Source organism: Phragmites australis, chromosome 14 (assembly GCF_958298935.1).
Source record: "Phragmites australis chromosome 14, lpPhrAust1.1, whole genome shotgun sequence".
Taxonomy (NCBI): domain Eukaryota; kingdom Viridiplantae; phylum Streptophyta; class Magnoliopsida; order Poales; family Poaceae; genus Phragmites; species Phragmites australis.
This window is the reverse complement of record NC_084934.1, coordinates 29,343,295-29,363,438: the sequence shown is the minus strand read 5'-3', so window position 1 is coordinate 29,363,438 and position 20,144 is coordinate 29,343,295. Positions and strand designations below refer to the sequence as shown.

The 20,144-nt window shown below is 52.8% G+C and overlaps 1 protein-coding gene across 1 annotated transcript; it reads left to right on the top strand.

The window, feature by feature from the left end:
- The first annotated feature begins 14,769 nt into the window (after nucleotides 1–14,769).
- On the top strand, nucleotides 14,770–18,139 carry LOC133889973 (cysteine-rich receptor-like protein kinase 19). The gene is made up of 7 exons (XM_062330400.1): nucleotides 14,770–15,636; nucleotides 16,003–16,104; nucleotides 16,198–16,379; nucleotides 16,602–16,815; nucleotides 16,952–17,189; nucleotides 17,297–17,450; nucleotides 17,580–18,139. Exons 1-7 carry the CDS (start codon nucleotides 14,823–14,825, stop codon nucleotides 17,865–17,867), a joined length of 1,992 nt encoding a protein of 663 aa, XP_062186384.1. The 5' UTR covers nucleotides 14,770–14,822; the 3' UTR covers nucleotides 17,868–18,139.
- The last annotated feature ends 2,005 nt before the right edge of the window (nucleotides 18,140–20,144 follow it).

Here is a 20,144-nt window from a genome sequence, read left to right as displayed (position 1 = left end):
CCAACGGGTGAAGAGCTCCAGTACGTCGTGCAGTTGCAGTTCCACGCATCCAACAACATGGCGGAATATGAAGGTCTCATCGCCGGCCTCCGGGCTGCGGTGGGGCTCGGGATTCGTCACCTCCTGGTCAAAGGGGACTCCCAACTGGTCGTCAACCAGGTATCCAAGGAGTACCAGTGCACGGATCCTCAAATGGCGGCGTACGTGGCTGCGGTCAGGAAGCTAGAGAGGCGCTTCGATGGCCTGGAGTTGCGGCACATCCCTCGCCGCGACAACACTCTGGCCGACGAGCTCTCCCGCCTAGCCTCCTCCCGTGCGCGCGTCCCTGCCGGAGTCTTTGAAGAAAGGCTCGCACGGCCTTCCGTCCTGCCTGCCGAACAGGATGAAGGGGAAACCTCGAACTCAATTCCGGGGACCCCGGCGGTGCCCTCAGTGGGAAGCCCCGTCAGGGTGCCGCCGTCCGGCGAGTGCGCTGTGCTCGCCAAATGTTCTCAAGATGCCTCATGGATGTCTAACATCCGAGGGTACTTGAAGGAAAAGTTCCTTCCCGGGGATGAGGCGTCTGCCGAAAGAGTTGCTCGGCAATCCAGACGCTATGCTATAGTAGATGGGGATCTCTACCGGCGTAGCGCAGGAGGTGTCCTCCTGAAATGCATCTCCCGGGCAGAAGGCGGCGATCTTCTCGCTGAGGTCCACGAGGGCGAGTGCGGTGGCCATTCATCGTTCCGCACGCTGGTCGGGAAGGCCTTCCGGCAAGGTTTCTACTGGCCTACAGCTCTCCAGGATGTTTCCGAGCTGGTTCGGTGCTGCAGGGCGTGCCAGTTCCATGCAAAGCAGATTCACCAGCCAGCTTAGGCTCTTCATACCATCCCCCTGTCATGGCCTTTCGCGGTCTGGGGGTTGGACATTCTGGGTCTATTCCCCCGAGCAATCGGGGGCTATGCATACCTATATGTCGACGTCGACAAATTCACCAAGTGGCCGGAGGCGGTCCCAGTCATCAAGGTGACCAAAAACACGGCGCTCCAGTTTATCCGCGGCATCACCAGTCGCTTTGGCGTCCCGAACCGGATCATCACCGACAACGGCACCCAGTTCACGAGTGCCCTGTTCGGGGACTATTGCGAAGACCTCGGCATCAAGCTCTGCTTCGCCTCCGTCGCTCATCCTCAGAGTAACGGGCAAGTCGAGCGCGCCAACGCGGAGATACTGAAGGGCCTCAAAACCCGTACCTATAACGTGCTCGCCAAGCACGGGAAGGGATGGGTGGACGAGCTGCCCGCCGTGCTATGGGCTAATCGGACTACGCCAAGCCGCGCCACCGGGGAGACTCCATTCTTCCTCGTCTACGGCGCCGAGGCGGTCCTCCCCTCCGAGCTCACTCTGGGCTCCCCTCGGGTGCATGCGTATTCTGAGGGTGAGCAAGAGCAGTAAAGGCACGACGACGTTGACTACCTGGAAGAGCGCCGGCGGCGTGCCGCCGTTCGGGCGGCTCGGTACCAGCAGAGTCTGCGGCGATATCATCTGCGCCATGTCCGGGCCCGATCTCTCAAGGTGGGGGACCTAGTTCTCCGACGCGTCCAGTCGCGCGAAGGAATGAATAAGCTATCCCCTGTGTGGGAAGGTCCTTTCACCGTGATCGGGGTCCCGCGAGAAGGTTCTTTCAGGTTGGCGACAGAGGAAGGGCAGCCACTCCCGAACCCGTGGAACATCGAGCACCTCCACAGGTTCTACCCGTAAATGGCCGTGCTCGCGGCTCAGGCCAACCAGGCCGGGGCCTTCCCCCCGCCCAAGCTGACCGAGGGCTCCACCCGGTGGGTAAGTCATCGTCGCCCAACCTTGTAAACATTGTAAATTCAATATCTCAATAGGCAATCGCTGTGTCAAATTCATTTTTCGGAATTCCGTATGTTTAATCTGTCTGGTGAGGTGCTCGGTTGTGCGAGAAAAAGTTCGCTCTCTCATTTTCCCCGCTGATTAAGGAATCCCAATCGGTATGCATGCGGCCAGTTGCCGCTGACTTACGTTCGGCATGGTAGGCTGTGGTGTTCGGTGTCGTGGCAGGCTCCCGGGCACTACCGAGTTCCGGGGCGCTCTGGGTAATCCTATCGCTCGAGCTGCTCGAGTAGTCTGGAGCTCAGGCCCCCGGAGCGGGCTGTCAGTGCTCGGTCTGGTCTGTCATACCCGGGCGCCACCGAACCATAGGACCTCTGGGTTATGCCTCTGTCCGCTCTCATCCACCGGTTTGGGTATTCAAGAGGTCTCGGGTCGAAAACAAGAACAGTCTATAACAAGTACCGCACTAACAGAGCGCACCAGGCAAAGAAATTCCCTATTCTCTCTTAAGTCATAGGCCGACAATCAAGAACAGCTCGACCGCGAGGGCTTCAATGCCCCGGTCTCTGGTCGGCCCCAAGGGTCCTCGGGTGGTCCTACCACTTAGGCATGAGTGGTCGAGATCACCCGACCCCGGGATCCTCGTGTGCCTCTGGGCGCTCGGGCACTCCGCTGAAGGAACCAAGTCCCCGGGCACCCCGAGCTCGGAAGCACACCCCTCCTGGATCGGTTGGCCGGAAGGCCGACAGCTGTCCGGTGAGTGGTTACATTCAGACAAGTCTGCGTTCAATAATTTTATGTTCCCGAGTCATCCTCGGGGGCTCTCGCATTTTAATCTGTTCGGCGAGATGATCTCCTCGCGCACAAAACCCTACCGTGTGTCTACTTTTTCCTGGAACGACAGAGCGGATCGTAGAAAGGAGTACCGCGCGTACGGTAATGTCTGACCGAAGCCCTTCGTGGTGGTCGTGGTGTTCGGTCCGCTTTTAAGGACCCCGAGCACTACCGAGTCCTTGGGTGCCCTCGGTAATCCTATCGCTCGAGCTGCTCGAGTAGTCCGGAGCTCAGGCCTCAGGGGCGGGCTGTCAGTGCTCGGTCTGGTCCGTCTTAAGCCCGGGCACCACCGGACCACGAGGACTCTTGGTCACAGTTCCGCCCGCACGCGTCTCCCGTCTACTAACTGAGTGGTCGCGAGGTGAAAAAGTGTTCATCGGTCACGGCGTGTTCCGTGCTGGATCGATCTATCTCCCGAGCAAGGAAGTTCGTGTCTTTGTCTTTCAAACTTAGACGATGCGAACTCGCGAGAGCTGGAGGGCTGACTGCGCCAACAAACAGCAATCGGGACAACTTCGTTCTCGGGGATGGGAAGGTCGGGAACGGTCCGACTGAGTACTCCCCGGGGCTTCAAGGCAAAATATCAGAAGGAACATCAAGCACTCAAGAAAACTGGAGTTGCGAGCCCAAAGAAAAGCTGCCATTATATTCACAAGGCACATATAAGCGTTTCTGAGGGATCACTCCCATATTTACATCCATCAAGACAACAACAAAAGAAAGAAACAACTATAAAAGGTCTAGTCGGCAGCGGAGGCGGCAGCTGAGTCTTCTGAGTCGTCCCCGGGGGCTGGCGGCGGCGGCACTTCCCGCCTGAAGCCGGCCGCCACTTCGGCAGCGGTACTCCGAACCGCTTCCCGGGCAGCCTCTCCCTCAGCTTCAACCACTCCTTCCCGCGATGGCTCCAGTGGGAAGTTCGGGTCTCTGCTTCGGTAGCAGGCCAGGACGTGCTCGGCCACTGCATGTGCCAAGCCGCGTCCCTCCCGGGCGGCGAGTTCTTGGACAGCCCAAGGCAGGGCCTCGAGACGCTCGCAAACCTGCTGAAGCCCTAACACTTGTCGTGCAGGGCTGTCGCTCTTCTGGTCTTCAACGAGCCGTCCGAGACCGCCCTTCTCCATGGCCCGCCGCATCCGCCGGAGTATATCCTCCAGCATGTGCTGCAGATTGACCCGCGAGACGAACGCGGTCTCGAGCTTCTCCTTGGCAGCCCGCAGCTGCGCCTCGAGTCCCTGGTCCCCGGCTGGGCCAGAAGAACCGCCAACGGCTGCGGGGCTGGCAGCCTGCTTCGTCTTAGCCACCATCTCGGACAAGGCGCGTTCACGGGCGGTTAATTCCGCCTCGTGCTTGGCGTTCTCCTCCGCCCTGGTAGCAGCGGCCGCTGCCGCCGCGGCAGCCTCGCCCTCTCGACAACTCAGCTCGCCCTCCCGTCGGGCCAGTGCGTCCTCCTATTGGGTCACGGAATCCTCCCGGGCACCAAGTTCCATCGCTGACATCTCATTGTCCACCTCCCGAAGGGAGATGTCCTCCTCCCAGCGGCGGATGTCTTCTCTGATTTTCCGGAGGTCGTCTTCCCAATGTTGGAGGTCGGCGCGCGTCTTCTCGGCCGCACCCTCCCGGCGGGTCAGCTCGGCCCGCAGCTCCTCTGCCGCCTTCTCGCGAGCTGCGACCGCCGCCTCCCTCTCCTGCGCCTGCCCCATCCTGGCAAGGGCCTCGGCAACCTGCTGCCTCGACGCCTCAGCCAGGCGGGCGGTGTCTTCTCGTTCCCGCGCGGCTTCCGCCCGCGTGGCCTTCAAAATTTCTTGCTCCCGCGCGACCTCCGCGCGGGTGTCTTCTAGGAGCTTCTGTTCCCGCGCGGCCGCCGCGCGGGCCTCCTCCTGGGCGCCCGCCAGCTGCGCCCTCTCCGAAGCCAGGCGGGCGCGCTCGGCTTCGAGCTCCTCCTCCTTGGCGCCCACTGCCGCGCCCAGCCGCTCGACCGCCACCTGGACGCCTTCGATCGCGGCCAGGAAGGGGTCGGCGGGCTGGCCGGGCGCCGGTGGGGCATCAGCCTCCCCGCAGATCGCCTCCGGGGGGGTCCGAGGTCTCCGCAGGACCCCACACCACCATCCGCCTCGGGATCTGCCCGCCCGGGGTAGGCTCCGCCGGCGCCGAAGACTCGGACGGCGGCCGCGTTCCCGCATCGGCCGCCACGTCCGCCGGCCCTGGCAAGACCTCTACCTCCACCGTCATCCGCCCCGGGCTCTGCACGCCCGGGGTAGGTTCTGCCGGTGCCGAGGACTCGGACGGCTTCTCTGTCCTCTTCTCGGCCGCCGCCTCCGCCGCTCTCCCAGTGGCCGCCACGACTATTGGCGCCTCCGCCGTCCCTGCGTCCGCCTGCGTCGACGCGGCCGGCAGGCTCGGCTCTGGCCTCGGCGCCCGCACCCCTTCAGTTGCGGTGACGCCCGCGGCCGGCCTGCGGGAGATGGGTGAAGATCAGGGTCAAGGCTCAGTTCGGGCAAGAAACGCCCAAAAAAGAGCAAAGAAAGAAACTTACCGGTACTGCCATTTGGCCGCTGGAAGCCTGAAGTCCGGGTCCGGCGGCGCCGGCCCGGAGTCCTCCCGCCGCCTCTTCCGCTGGGGGCTCGGCGGGGCTGTTGCGCGACTCTCAGGCACCGGCGCAGGCCCCATCCGCACAAGCCGCGGCTCCAGCACCGGGAATGCTGCCGCTGCCGGCAGCGACAGCGGAGAATTCGACACCAAGATGAGGGCTCGGGGACGCTTTCCCCGGTCCCCCGGCGCCACCACCACGGCGGTATCAGAGACGCCCTCCTCTCTGGCGCGGCGGCTGCTGCCTGCAGCGGCCCCGTCGCCAGCCCGCGCCGAGCTGTTTGTGGCCTCCTCGCCGAGTAGCTCGTCCAATCTAGGGAGCTTGGAGGCCTCGGGGCTCCGGCTCCTCGGCCGATCCACGGGCCCCTGGGCGTCGAACTCCGGCAGCCGCGTCATGATTACCACCCGGTCGGGGTTGGCGCAGAGCGCCATCTCCGGCCACGGGAGTTCCGCCCGGCCCATGTCTTCTACTCCGGTGATCACCTGCGTCATGCCCCTCAACTCCGCCGGGCCCAGATCCCAGCTTGCGCCGATCTGGGTCCGGGTGATGTCCTCCGGCCCGGTGTAGAACCAACTCGGCCGGACCCGCTCCCGTAGAGGCACCAGGCGACGGCGCAGGAAATCCACCACCACCATGACGAAAGTCAGCCCGGAGTCGCGCAGAAACCGGATGCGCTCCAGCACCGGCTCCAGCCTCGCGTCTTCTGGCGGCGGCGCCTCCCACGTCAACCTCCGAGGTTCCGCCGCTGCCTCTGGCAGTTCGAGGCGCTCGTGGGGGTCGATGTCGACGAAGAACCAGTCCCGTCGCCACTCCTCCCACTTGCTGCGCAGTACCTGGGGGATGTAGTGCTCCCCCAGGCCGTCCCGAAGCCGAAGGTTGCAGCACCCCGCGACATCCGCTGTGGAGTGCCCTCTCTTCTTCCCCACCGGCCGAAGGACGAAGAAGTGTCGAAGCAGTGTCACCGAAGGCGCCACCCCCATGAACATCTCGCAGAGGTGCGCGAAGATCGCCAACACCACGATGGAGTTGGGACTCAGGTGCACCAATTGGATGCCGTAGGTCTCGAGCACTTGAAGGAAGAAAGTGGAGAACGGCGGCACCAACCCCGCCGCCACGAAAGACGTGAAGAGAACAATCCGCCAGGGGACAGTCGTCGCCGACGTCAGGCTCGCCGGCGTCACCACCACAGCTACCTCTTGCCCCTCGGGCACCAGCAACTTCCTGATCTTGTCCGCCGCCTCTTCGTTCCTCAGACGAGACTCCGGCAGAATGCTGTCCGGAGCCTTGTCCCGACGGCCTCCTCCGACCCTCGTCATCTCGGCAAGAGTGGAGGTGTTTTGGTGGTGGAGGAAGGGAAGGAAAAGTGCTCCGGTCGCCTGAAAATTTCCTAAGGGCTTCGGAGCACGAAGAAGGCAAGAGCAGGAGTGCTAGAAGGCGTAAAGAGGGGAACGGACCGATCCCCTCCCCCCTTTTATATCTCAAAGTTCAAAAATTGCCGCCCAAACGGTTCGCTCGGCGAAGCGTCGCCTCGATCGACGCAACCGCCAGGCGAATCTCCCGCCGATCGTGCGGCGTCAGCGGCTGCCAGGCGTATTTTCCTCGATCTGCACGGTGGCCGCGCGTGCCGCCTGTACGGTCATCATACCCTTCGGAAGTTGTGTGGACACGCGTCCACTCGTTTCCCCGCTGGGTCGTACCTGAGGCCTGGGTCCGCAAGGGCCACCTCTCGAAAGCCTGCCATGTGGCGTCCACACCAGCCTCGGCCTCGGCCGTGATGAAGGGCCCATCCGCAGTCTCCGTGCCATCGCCTACCAATAAGCCCGGGGGCTACTGTCGGTGTATCGGGAACCAGGGGTCCCTGAGTCCCGAGACCAGGTCGGCCGTCCGCCACGTGTCACCATCCCGCGAGGTCCCCCTGCAGGATGAGGAGAATCTAAGTTCCGGGAGAAGGTGCTCGGGGCCACAGCCTCTGGTCCCCGAGCACCCCAGTTTCCCGATGACCCGCAGAGTCCAAGTACCGGGAAGAAAGTGCTCGGAAGGGTTCCCACTCACCCCCGAGTACCATAGGAAGTGCTCGGAAGGGTTTCTACTCACCCCCGAGTACCATAGTCCCCCGATGGTTCGAACAGCCAAGTGCTCGGGAGAGAGTGCTCGGGGCTGCACGTGGCAGCCCCCGAGGACTCGGTTCCCCGAAGGATCTGCCCAAGTACTCGGGAGAGAGTGCTCGGGGCTGCACGTGGCAGCCCCCGAGGACTCAGTTCCCCGAAGGTCTTACCGAAGTACTCGGGAGAGAGTGCTCGGGGCTGCACGTGGCAACCCCCGAGGACTCAGTTCCCCGAGGGTCCTATCGAAGTGCTCGGGAGAGAGTGCTCGTGGCTGCACGTGGCAGCCCCCGAGGACTTGGTTCCCCGAAGGTTCGCGCAAGATCGCCCGACGACCCTAAGGGTCCCGTCGGCAGGGTGTCAGCCAGTCAAAGGTCCAATGCCGCATTTAATAGGCACGCGCGGCCTGACATCCTGATATCCTGACATTCTCAGCTGCCCACGCCCTAGTGTCAGTCCCTGTCATGCTTTGGCAGGGGGGCGTGGGTCCATTAATTGCACGGGTCCCGTCCCGTATCATCCGGGTGCCTCGGGATAACGTTGCTAGGATCAAAGCATTCCGCCTGCCACCCTGCCCTGACAGAAGAACAAGACAGGGTGGGCGCACCGGGCGCCTCTGTGACCGCCCGATGGGCCCTCTCAATGGCGCCGGAGGACGTCCACAGTGGCGGGTGGTCGGATGCGCGCCGCATTTTTCCACCGCCCCTGTCACTTCGCCAAGACAGAATGATGACGCCTTTTTTCCGTGGCGCCTTGGCACTCGCGCCCCCTCTTTCCCATTCAGGATAAGTCGAGGTCGGCGTGTGTATAAAAGGAAAGGATGGAGAACACATGAAGACACGCGAAGTCTAGCAGAAGACTAAGTTCAACCGAAGTCGACAACTGATCCTAAGCAGAACCAAGTCCAGTTCAACTAAGCCAAGCCCAGATCAAGAAACGAAGAACATCACAAACAAGCTCGAGCAGAGCTAGAACACGGGAGCCTCAAGCTCTCTGTAGACAATACACCCTTGTAACCAGACACATCCTTGAAGAATTCCCCTCAAGGAAAGATATTGCACTCACACAGGAGTAGGGTGTTACGCCCCCGTGCGATCCGAACCTGTCTAAACCCCGGTGCATCTATCTCTTTTTTTTGCACTAGGTCGACCATCCCCCACCACCACCAGCCGTTGCATTTGTTTCCGTTTCCATTTATTTCCCCGACGAGCTCGTTCAGGATCATCCCCCCGGCCAAATCTTTAAAAATGGGTCTCTCGGGATCCCTGCGACAGGAGTTCATCCTCCGACAGCAGCCTTAGCAGCTGAGGAAGCCTTGCATACAGAGCGCTAGAGGCTGGCTGAGCAGGTGATGGAGGCGGCGCATGCCATTGAGAATGCCCTAGGCGGTCTTGGGGGCAAAGGGCCCACCCTTGCCCTCCATCTCAGAGATCCTGTCCCAGATACTCCGCTAGCTCTGGTCCGCAGCAGGGGTGACGGCCAACACAGTCGAGGCCTATGCGAACTCCAGATCTGTGTGGCCTCGGCGCTTCAATTAGCGCTGCTGCACCATGCAGGGTGCAAACATTTCGAAGTGCTAGAGTACCCACCCATGGACTTTGTGGCCGAGGAGATCTGGCCTGAGGCGCCACCGGCAAAGATCCATGCAGCCTTGGACGGCTTCCACCGGGGGTATGGGTGAAGCATGGCCGACCCGTGACCCTGCATTTTATGGCAGATTGCATGAAGTCAAGTGCTCAAGGAGCTCCTCGCTCGGGCCTTTCCGTGGGATGTCAGGCTTGTCGGGCTTTGCACTCGGTGGCCTTTTTGCACGTGCCTCCACCACCTTAGGACATCGGCTCATCTTGGATGGCTCCTTGTTTGGACACTGTCCGTGGGAAGAACCTCCTTGAGCGGGTGACACTCCACAGGATCCACGGCCAGAGGTGTAGCTCTGAGTGGTCTTTATCTTTTTGTTTCTCTTCTTTTTTTAATCTCGCACAAATTGGGCTAGAGACCTAGCATGTTAACTTGGCTCTCCTGCTTCAAGTACCTTGGCTTGTTTGCCACCCTTTTGTGGGGCTATGTTTCTCTTGTGTTTTGTCCATTCATCTATGTGTTGTGCTGGGAGGAGTGAGCCGCGTGGCTAACCCTTGAGTAGGATTTGCGCATACAGGTTCAGCAACTGGTGGCAAAAGGAATCTTCCAATGGAAGGCCCAGCGCACCCCAATCGCTCGGGGTGATCCGTGTGATCCTCAAGGATGTGTAGACTCGGAGGTGGCCTCTGACATCTTGGTTAAGGAGGACCCGGAGGACCCTTCCTCTCCAGCTTCGAAGGCTGGCTTCGGTTTCGTAGGGGTAGGCGAGTAGTGGGATGCTTATGCAGCTGCTGGCCCACATGACTCTCGGTGTTTTGTTCTCCCTCAGAATCCCGATGCAAAGATGCCATCGAATATCCTTAAGGACGTCATGGCCTAGATTAAGGTAGAGGATGTGGAGGTTGTGGAGGACCTGTCACTATCAATGGAGATGGATTTCTTGGCCGTCGATTCCTACCCCATCCAGGTGGATCTCCTCTAGGTCGAAGCCTCAACCTCTCAGGCTTGAGGGGGCTTTGGTAGGAGGCCTTTATGTTGAGGGTCCACATGACACCGCCTCATACGTCAATCTGGGTATGGGGGTGGTGGCTCTTCCAAGAGGAGCCAGCCCTCCGCGTGTCTCGACACTTCTAGAAGGTGTGATGGCCTAGCTCGTCTATTAGAACTAGATTGGTTGTAAGGCACGTACATATATGAATAAGATCATGATGTGTTGACTTTGCTTATTGCCTTTTATTTTTGGTCGAACCTATGCTCCGAAAGCTTCCCCTCTCCCGGGCCCCCTCGCATACTACAATTTCTAGCGACCGAAGGGTGCGATTAGAGGTACTTTTCAGTGTCTTAGGTGCAACTAGGGTGATGAAGCCTCACACTGGTGATCTTGATACCTTCGAGGTGTGGAGGGTAGACCTCGACGCAACCGAGGCTAATGCCTTCTAGGTGGCAGATGATTTAGACCTCGATGGTACCAAGGCTAATGTCTTTTAGGTGCGGAGGGTAGACCTTGACGCGGCCGATGTTGATGCCTTCTAGGTGCAGAGGGTGTTCCTCGACACCATCGAAGCTGATGCCTTCGAGGTGGCAGAGGGTAGACCTTGAGACGATCGAGGCTGATGCCTTCGAGGTAGTGGAGGGTTTGGATCTCGACACGACCGAGGATGATGCCTTGGAGGTGCAGACGGTAGGCCTTGATGCGACCGAGGCTGATGCCTTCGAGGTACGGAGGGTTTGGACCTCGACACGACCGAGGTTGATGCCTTCGAGGTGCGAAGGGTAGACCTCGATGCGACCGAGGCTGATGCCTTTGAGGAGCGGAGGGTAGGCCCCAACATGACTGAGGTTGATGTCTTCAAGGTGAGGAGGGTGGTCCTCGATGCGACCGAGACTAATGCCTTCGAGGTTGCATAGGGTAGACCCCGATGCGATCGAGACTGATGCTTTCAAGGTGGCGGAGGGTTTGGACCTCGACATGACCGAGGTTGATGCCTTCGAGGTGTGGAGTATTTTGAAGAGAGATATAACTTAAGGTTTGATGTTTACTGTTGTCTGCAAATAGCTAATTGCAGCATAAGATAAGAGTAGGACTATAACACCCTAAGTCCCCCAAACACCTGGGATGCCACCAACTACCCTTCAAAACTAGCTGAAACTAAGAAAACATTTTGGCAGCACCTCCTCGTAAACAGCGACAACACGGAAGCAAATAGATATATAAACATGACTAAACAAGAACGCTAGCACATAACTAAACATCCTAGCATGATAGGGATATAAACCAAGCTATCATTCCAAAATACACAAACAACGCAGGAAACTTTAAGTCTAGGTTTCTATTATTACAACACAACATATAGAGTTAGTGGCAAAAGAGTGCAAGACATGCAGCTACTCCCAACCCTCAAGCCAAACACACCTCTCAAACACCTGATAGAGAAAATAAAGAAAGAGGGGTGAGATATAAAATCTCAGCAAGCAAACTGTTTTAACAAGTTATTCAATCTACAAGTTTTTTAAGCAACGATTTAAGCATGAGAGGTATTAAGACCGCAAATAAAGAAAATTGATAACATGTTAATAGTCCAATTCCAAAAAAAACATGAGCAATAAGATTTAAAGTAATAGAATCTCATACAAGGAAAGTTTAATCACCACTGCATAAAGCCACAGTGAAGCCTCACTTCCCTTGTTCCAAACCATGCCAACATCCAATAACTCAGTGCCTCAATTCCAACAATATTCATGATTGCTTATGCAATGCAAATGACATGTCCATTGTCTTGATACCCAATAAAGTATGAAGTTGCATCGTATTACAAAAATATATAATGTTGTACCGGTACGGTCGCAACTATAGGTTCATGACATCACTTCAAGTGCAAATGCAATGCAATGCAAATTCCATGATGCAATAGCAATGAGCATCGCATAGAACATGATCTTCACATAGTATATCACATATGATATTCTTCATAGGAGATAACATAAAGCCACACATAGAAATACTTCAACCAAAGAAAGAATTTATTTCAATCTTTCAATTAAATTAGAGCTTCATTTCAACGGCTCATGTTGAGTTGGTTAAAGTACTGCAATTAAAATGGAGATAGAATAAATAACAAGTTAAAGCGTATAGCAAAACCACCGCTATGTTTCCTTGCCTCCAACGACGACAACAACCGCTCTAGGCGCAATCTGGAGCACTACCACCTGCTTTAACAACACAAGCTCAGAATACAATGTAAACAAACATACACATATAGAACATTAACCTCTCCTACGGCCCAACCCAACAATCAAGCGAATACGGCGAATGCCGCTCTCGGCTAACTGCAGCGATGCTGCTTCATTTTTTTTATCTTTTCATCCGCACAAGATATGATAGAAAAAATATACATTTTCAAAATCTAAAGAACAAGACCTACAATTTCCGTAAAGAAACCTTATTCATATACTACTACTAAGGTGGCCCAAACTGCAACTAAAAATAGAATTCATAATCTATCTAGAATTTCACACAGCAAGCTTCACATTTTTATATCTTCCACACCATAGATCCAAAAAAATCAAAATTCATCAGGACATAGAACTATGCATCCTCTACATTCTCGGTATAATAAATGTTCGCAGGAAAGGTCATTAAGATGGCATAAAGCATAAGTGAACCTCGATTGAATTTTCTATCAGCAAAACACAACATCCAACTTCAAAAATCCATAATTCCTAATCCACTTGGGATAAAATCATGAAATTTCACGAGCATATACATCTCTAAATCCCCTACAACTTTTCTTCATATCATACCCTCAAAGGAAGGGCACAACTTGCAAATCGGCCTAAGGGGAGAGTCTAGGTCTATGAGTGAAACCTCGCGTCAACGGGCCCTAGGCTCTGTTGCCTATAGATTAACCATTGACGATGGTTGAGGACTATGAGTCACAATGTCAAAGCCCTTGCCAGCCCCTAGAGCTTGGTCCAGCATAGTGTTGATCATCGCGGAAGCAACAATGGTCATATTTGCGGGTTGTTGTGTGGCCTGTAGGGCTGCCAATAGTTCCTCCGGTCGAGCCCTTGTTACGCCCAGTTGTGGGGCTGCTGTCGGTGTAGCACGCGCTTGGTCACAATTTCCGTATGGATTTTCGCACATATGTGGCCGTGGAGCCAGTCGCTTGGGCCGCCGCCTTGGTGGTTTTCTTCTTTGTTGGTATCCTACTCTCATAGTGCTTCTACACGTATTCTCTTCCCACGAACGACACCAGCTATTGGTCAAAGAATATATGTCTTCCACGAACAAAGTACAGCGAGAGCCAACCCATAGGGATGGCTCAAGCTTGGAGGAGAAGTAGAGATGAACGAAACACCACGAATGATTTTCTGAGCTAAGGTCCTCTTTCACCGTGTATCCACAATTTGTATTTATGGTACCTTACAGAGGATAAGTGTGTATGTATACCCCTATGGGAGGGGCTGAGATACAAGTTGTTGCTATACAACCGGGACCTAGGGCCAGCCTGGTAAAACATTACTCCGGTCCAGGTAATTCTTTACTTACTCTGATGACATCATCTAACAGTGGCACTACAGTGGTAGCAGGTGGCTGCCATGCGCGGTCGGTCGCCGATTGCGACGTCTGCCCTGCACAGGGTGTTAGACCGACCGTCGATTAGACCGGCATTAAACTCCTGTCATTTCGTAGCTGGCGGATGATGGCTGATGGGTCCCATTCCTGCTGATCTTTTTGGGGGGTCCAACCGCCTCACCAAAGCCTCTGAGAGTTAGTGCCTTCCAAATGTCCCTAATCCTCCGAAGGCTTGGGGCTTCGTAGAGAGTCTAGAGCCCGTAGGCTCCGGAGAGGCTCCGAAGCCAAACGACCTTTGGATCCAGGCAGACGGAGCCTAGGCGCGTCGGGGTCCCTGATGGCAACCCCTAACACATGTTGCCTTCCATCATCCACCTCCTCCTCGCCATCATCTTGGTCCACTGCATATGTAGTATTGGACCAAGACGTACTATGTCCTCGATTGTGAGCTCCACACGGCGCACTCTTAACTACTACACTTCAACATGAAATGCCAGCGACTCTCCTACTGATTTTTTTTAAGTACAAGTAAGACGCACTTATGTGGTTGCGTTGTAGCACATGTCTAAATAAAATTGAAAACATAACCTCGCACACATGCACTCACGCTCATACACCCAGTAGTACGTCTTAACACACATCTAAATAAAATTAAAGACATAACCTCATGTAGTACGGGCACACGTTTCGATAACTAAACGTATCTACGTGTGCATGTTCTATTACTTTCAAAATTTAATAAAAAAAAATATAAGCACTGGTACCTAGTCTAGGATTCGAACCTAGTGGACATGCTCCACTGCAAGAACCCTAATCAAATTAATCTCGACGCTATGCTCAGTTCGCGACTCTCCGCTGATGTAGACGCTTCCATTAGCAGATTTCAAATCTCGACAATTCGAACCGATACGGTTGAAGTCAAATACCACGCTCAACTTGTCAACGACGTGATCATCTTGACATCAACCGCTGCCTCCAAGGGAGAACGGCATGCATGCGTGCAAGAATGTATTGTCCAGACTCATTCTGCTGGTACCTATGCATGCAGATACTTCGCAATTTCCTGTACTACTAACTTGTGATACAAATAATAATGTACCCACCGTTTGCATCAATCTAGACGGGGTCGACCCTGTAGCTAAGCATCTTAGTCAACTATGCCTAGGTCCACTCTGATGCTGGATTGCCCGGTGATCAAGTGCAACAGGGAACAGCAAAGTACATACGTGCTTATAAAATCTCACTTCCACGCCAATTACTTGAGCTACTACTAAGCTAGCCAACCAGACGTTTTCAACACGCGTGCGGCGGCATGTTGTTACCTCCCGTCGTCCACCTCCTCCTCGCCGTCGTCGTGGTTTCCTCCGCGGCGATGTTGCCGGCCACCGCGGAGGACACCATCCTGAGCCACAAGTGCAGCGTGCCGGCGGGCAACACGAGCAGCGATGCTGCTGCTTACAGATCGAACCTGAACGCCCTCGCCACCATGCTCGTCGCGGGCGCGAAGGAGAACGGTTCGGCCGTCGGCGCGGTAGGGGCAGCGCCCGACGCGGCCTACGGCGTCGCGCTCTGCCGGGGGGACTTCACTGGGGACGTCTGCGCCCTGGGGCTCAGCGACGCCCTGTACAGCGCCATCAACAACTCCGAGAAAGCCTTCGGCTGCGGCCCGCAGTTCAGGGACGTGACGCTCTACTACGACCGGTACCAGCTGCGCCTCTCCAGCGTCGACTTCCTCTCCGGCGACGGCAACGTGACGAAGTGGGCGGGGAACAACACCAACGTCGTGACGCCCGCCGCGGCCGCGCAGCGTTTCGACGAGCTCGTCAAAGAGCTGGTGAAAAACATCGCCGACATCGCCGCGGACAAGCCGGACAGGTACGCGACGGGGCGGTCGTGGTTCAAGGAGAAGGGCCTGAAGGTGTACGGCCTGGTGCAGTGCACCGTGGACATGCCGCCGGAGCGGTGCCGGGCTTGCCTCGACCGCCGCATCTCAGAGTTCCCACAAACTTTTCTCAGAGGGCAATATGGCGGCAGGATTCTTGTGCCGCGGTGCACCGTGCGGTACGAGACGGACGACACGTTCTTCAACACCACCAACTTGTCGGTCGACCTCCATAAGCCCAAACGTGCGTACTCTCTCAGGTTTTTCTTTTCTTCCTTGTTTTGGTTACTGACAAAATCTCCAACACACTTTCGATTGCCATTTTTCTTCTAAATGTTCATTAGCGAAAACTACTGAAAATAATATTATTTCAGAGTATTTTTCATGACAAAAATCAGCCAGGCCATATCATTTCTTGCGCGACAAAATTCAACTCTCTTGTTTAAATTAGTGGAATTTTTTTTAAATTTGACTACATGCATCTTAAAAAGACATCTGTTCCAGAATGAAAGGAGTACCTAGAGGTCAAAGAGATTTAGATATACTTTTACAAGCCTGAGTTCATTTTTGGTTTGACTTTAACTGTCGCTGAGCCTGAACTAATGTACAGCGAGCAAGGCTTGGATCTGGGCGACCATAGCGGTTGTCTTTGTATTCCTGTTGGTTGCTTGCCTCCTTCTCCATAGATGGATCAAAATACGACGAAAGAGAGGTATTATATGTCACTCTTACTCAAAAACAACTTGCAAGTTCTTTTTTTCCTTCTTGGCAGAATATATAGCTTTGAATTTCTACTTGTGATCAGAACTTGCACGATCAGAATTACGAAGGTTGTCTATTGCTGTGAAAAGTGTGATAAATCTCTGGAGGATGGAAGAAGGCAACTCCGGGTTTTCGCTGTACGACTTCTCTCAGATGAAAATTGCAACGAATGGTTTTTCGACTGAGAACAAACTTGGACAAGGTGGTTTTGGTGCTGTCTATAAGGTAATTGATTATTAAGTAGTACTAGTATATATCCTCTGTCATATTCAGTGATCTTTCAGACACTAATAAACCAAATCTCTTGTCTAAGGCGATATTTATTTCCTTAATTTTTATGTGATCCTGAATTAATAAACTGGGCATTATCATTGAATTTTTTTTTGTCTCTGTTCTCCTTTCAATATTTTTTTTTCTATGTTCTAAGCACCATATTTGCTATGTTAGGGTCGATTGCCTGATGGGCTTGAGATAGCAGTGAAAAGACTTGGCCCATGTTCGTTGCAAGGTTTACTAGAGTTCAAGAACGAGATCCAGCTCATAGCAAAGCTTCAACACAGGAATCTAGTCAAGCTGCTGGGCTGCTGTATTGAGGGGGAGCATGAAAAGATTTTGGTCTACGAATACATGCCAAACAAAAGCCTAGATCTCATCATCTTCGGTATGCCAACAGGACTCTACCTCATTATTTTTTCCACTTAAAACACCGTATAATTCAGTTTTCATCTGATGCATTTTATGAATCCCCTTGTTTCTCAATATAATAACAGTTATCATTGCATGTACGTATTTGGCAGACAACAAAAAAGGAGTGTCACTAGACTGGCCTAAACGCATGAATATAATCGAGGGGATATCTCAGGGGCTTCTCTACCTCCACATACACTCGCGTCTCTGCGTCGTTCACCGGGATCTCAAAGCCAGCAACATCCTGTTGGATAGCGAGATGAACCCTAAAATTTCAGATTTTGGGATGGCCAGGATCTTCAGCTCTAGCGTGGCGGAGTCAAACACCACCAGAATTGTGGGCACACAGTATGCAGCTCCGATCCCTGCAGACATTATATATTCAAGTCGACAGTAAATTTTACATAGTTTACTTGTAGAATCTTCTAAACTTCAACAATTTTTGCATGATCAAGTGGCTACATAGCTCCGGAGTATGCTTCGGACGGAGTTTGCTCGGTCAAATCTGACGTCTTCAGCTTCGGCGTCCTGGTCCTGGAGATCGTAAGCGGGAAGATGACTGCTGGATCCTACAGATACGATGGAAAGTTATACAAGCTCATCGCATATGTGAGTAGAAATTAAGTTCTCGATCTTGTTCATTCTATATTATTCATCAGTACGAATACGTACATGTTTATTTCACACACACACACACACACATATATATATATATATATGCTCTATTTTTTCTGGTAGGCTTGGTTGCTGTGGAGAGCCGGGCAATGGCATGAGTTGGTGGATCGATGTGTAAGGAATGAGAAACACCACTTCACGATGGCGAGGTGCGTCCATGTGGCGCTCCTCTGCGTGCAGGAGAGCGCGGACGACCGGCCCGCCATGGACGAAGTCCTGAGGATGCTGGGCAGCAGCGAGGGCGCGGTCCTCCCGGAGCCCAAGCAGCCGGCGTACTTCAACGTGCGCCCCGTGGGCACGGAGATGTCGGCGTCCTGCGACATGAGCATCAGCATAACCTTGTCGAGATAGCAGCTGCCATGGTACAAGTGTTTGCATACAAATTGCAGTAGCAAGTAACATACTAACGTAGTTGCATGGAATGGATCACGAAAGAGGGGCATGCATGCATGGTTTGTTGACTACTGTATAGGCGTGCATGAAATGGTCGATGCCGATGCAGATCATGCAACTTGTTTTAATGCTTACATGACTTGATGTAGTGAGTGTTCGTCCATATGCTTGTAAATGTTTTTCTAAATAGTTTATGCATGTAAATGCTGGTCAAGTAAGAGTAAACAGAATCTTCTGTACAGTGTTCCGCCCCTCGGACAGGATGCATGCACGCGGGCAACCGGATGTCATGCTTAGGAGACGGGCCGTAGTTAAAGGCCCAGTTCAGTCCTTCAAAAAAGTCCCAGTTGGAAACCGCTCTCCTGGAGTCGTCACATCCATCCAGAATCTAGACTCCTGGCTGTGGAAACTAGTATTGCCATACAATCGATTGGAGACGTATCTCTGTATTACCAGTTCGTCATCACCATTAATTTTGGAATGTCATAAAAAGTGACCCTAATGACACTATTTTATGAATTTTATAATAGTAGTCTACCCCTTTATAGTATCAATTTTGGTACTATAACTCTATTTATAGGTCGACATGTGTTCTGAATGGTAGCTTCGGAATTTTCATTAAAGTAGTTGCTAACATGATTAGCGAAAAAACTAATGTGCCCAACACAAATGGCATTTGTGTCCGGTTGACACATTATGGATGTGATGGTAAGTTTACATGAAACCATTCATGAGATGTATAGGAAGAAATAGATTGCACTATTCTAAAGCTGGATTTTGAAAAGACATATGATAAGGTCGAATGATCTTTTCTACAACAAACGCTAAGAATGAAATGTTTCTCCTCAAAATGGTGCTCTTAGGTAGAAAGTTTTGTCAATGGAGAAAGTGTCGATATTAAGGTAAATAATGAAATTGGTCATTATTTCCAAACCAAAAAGGAATTCAACATGATGGTCCTTTATCCCCAATTCTTTTTAATATTATTTCATATACATGCATTGGCCATTCTAATTGCAAGAGCAAAGAAAGATGGACAAATTAGCAGAGTTGTATCACACTTGGTTGACGACGGACTACTATACTACAATAAGCAGATGTCACAATTTTATTTTTGGAGCAAGATATTGAAAAGGTTAAGAACATGAAGATCTTGCTATGTGCTTTTGAGCAATTCTCAGGCTTTAAAATAAATTTTCATAAAAATAAATTATTCTTCTATGGGTAAGCCAAGGAGGCATAAGAGCAATATATACACCTTTCTGGGTGTGAGATGTGAAAGATCAAGATGTCTAAGAGGGGGTGAATTAGGTTTTAAAACATTTTCCAAGTCTAGAAACTAGTAGCAAAAACAAATTAAACAATATTAGCCTAAACGTGCTCTAGTTTCTAGGTGAGACTATCTAATACACAAAGTTTTGCAACTTAGTTTCATTCCTAGTCTAGCATGCCAATTCTACAAATATAAATACGAAATGTAAACATCACAAATTAAATGCTAGAAGGTAGTGCTCCAAGAAAGCCTCATTGTTTTTCGAGGTATCGAGGAGTTAGCACTCTCCCTAGTCCTCATTGGAGCATCTGCTCAACAATCTAGCTCCCTCTTGGTCCACACAAGGACCAAACACTCTCTAGTGGTAATTCCTTTACACTCTGAATCGGTGGACTCCAAACCGGCATATTATCATCTTGGGGGCTTCGACAAATCAACTCCATGAAGCTCACCAAGATCAAATGCCACCAAGCCATCTAGGTGATGCTAATCACTAAGAGTAATATGCCAAAGATCTCACTTGACCTAATCCAAGCCAAAGAGATGGGTGGATGCATATTAGCTACGTTACTAGTATTAATGATGTCCTTAATCTTTGATTAAGGAATTTGCAAATCACTTGAGTACTTCTTCTTTCTCTTGCCTCTCCAATGAAATGTATGAATTCACCAACTAGCCAAGAGACCCATAAGAAGGCAGGTGAGGGGGCATTTATAGCCCCAAGAGCTAAATAGCCAGTATACCCCATTGACCTATAGAAATCCAAGTCACCGTACAATATGACGACCTCGTTGTATAGTACGTGTATGAAGTTAGTTGTTATTGTTTCATACACCTGACCATACAATATGGTGACCTTGAGCTTCACCAAGCTGGAAACAGGCTCTCTATATAAAGGTATGTTGACCACCCATAGTACAATATGGTGACCCAAGCTTCAACATCATGAATGCAACTTCTTT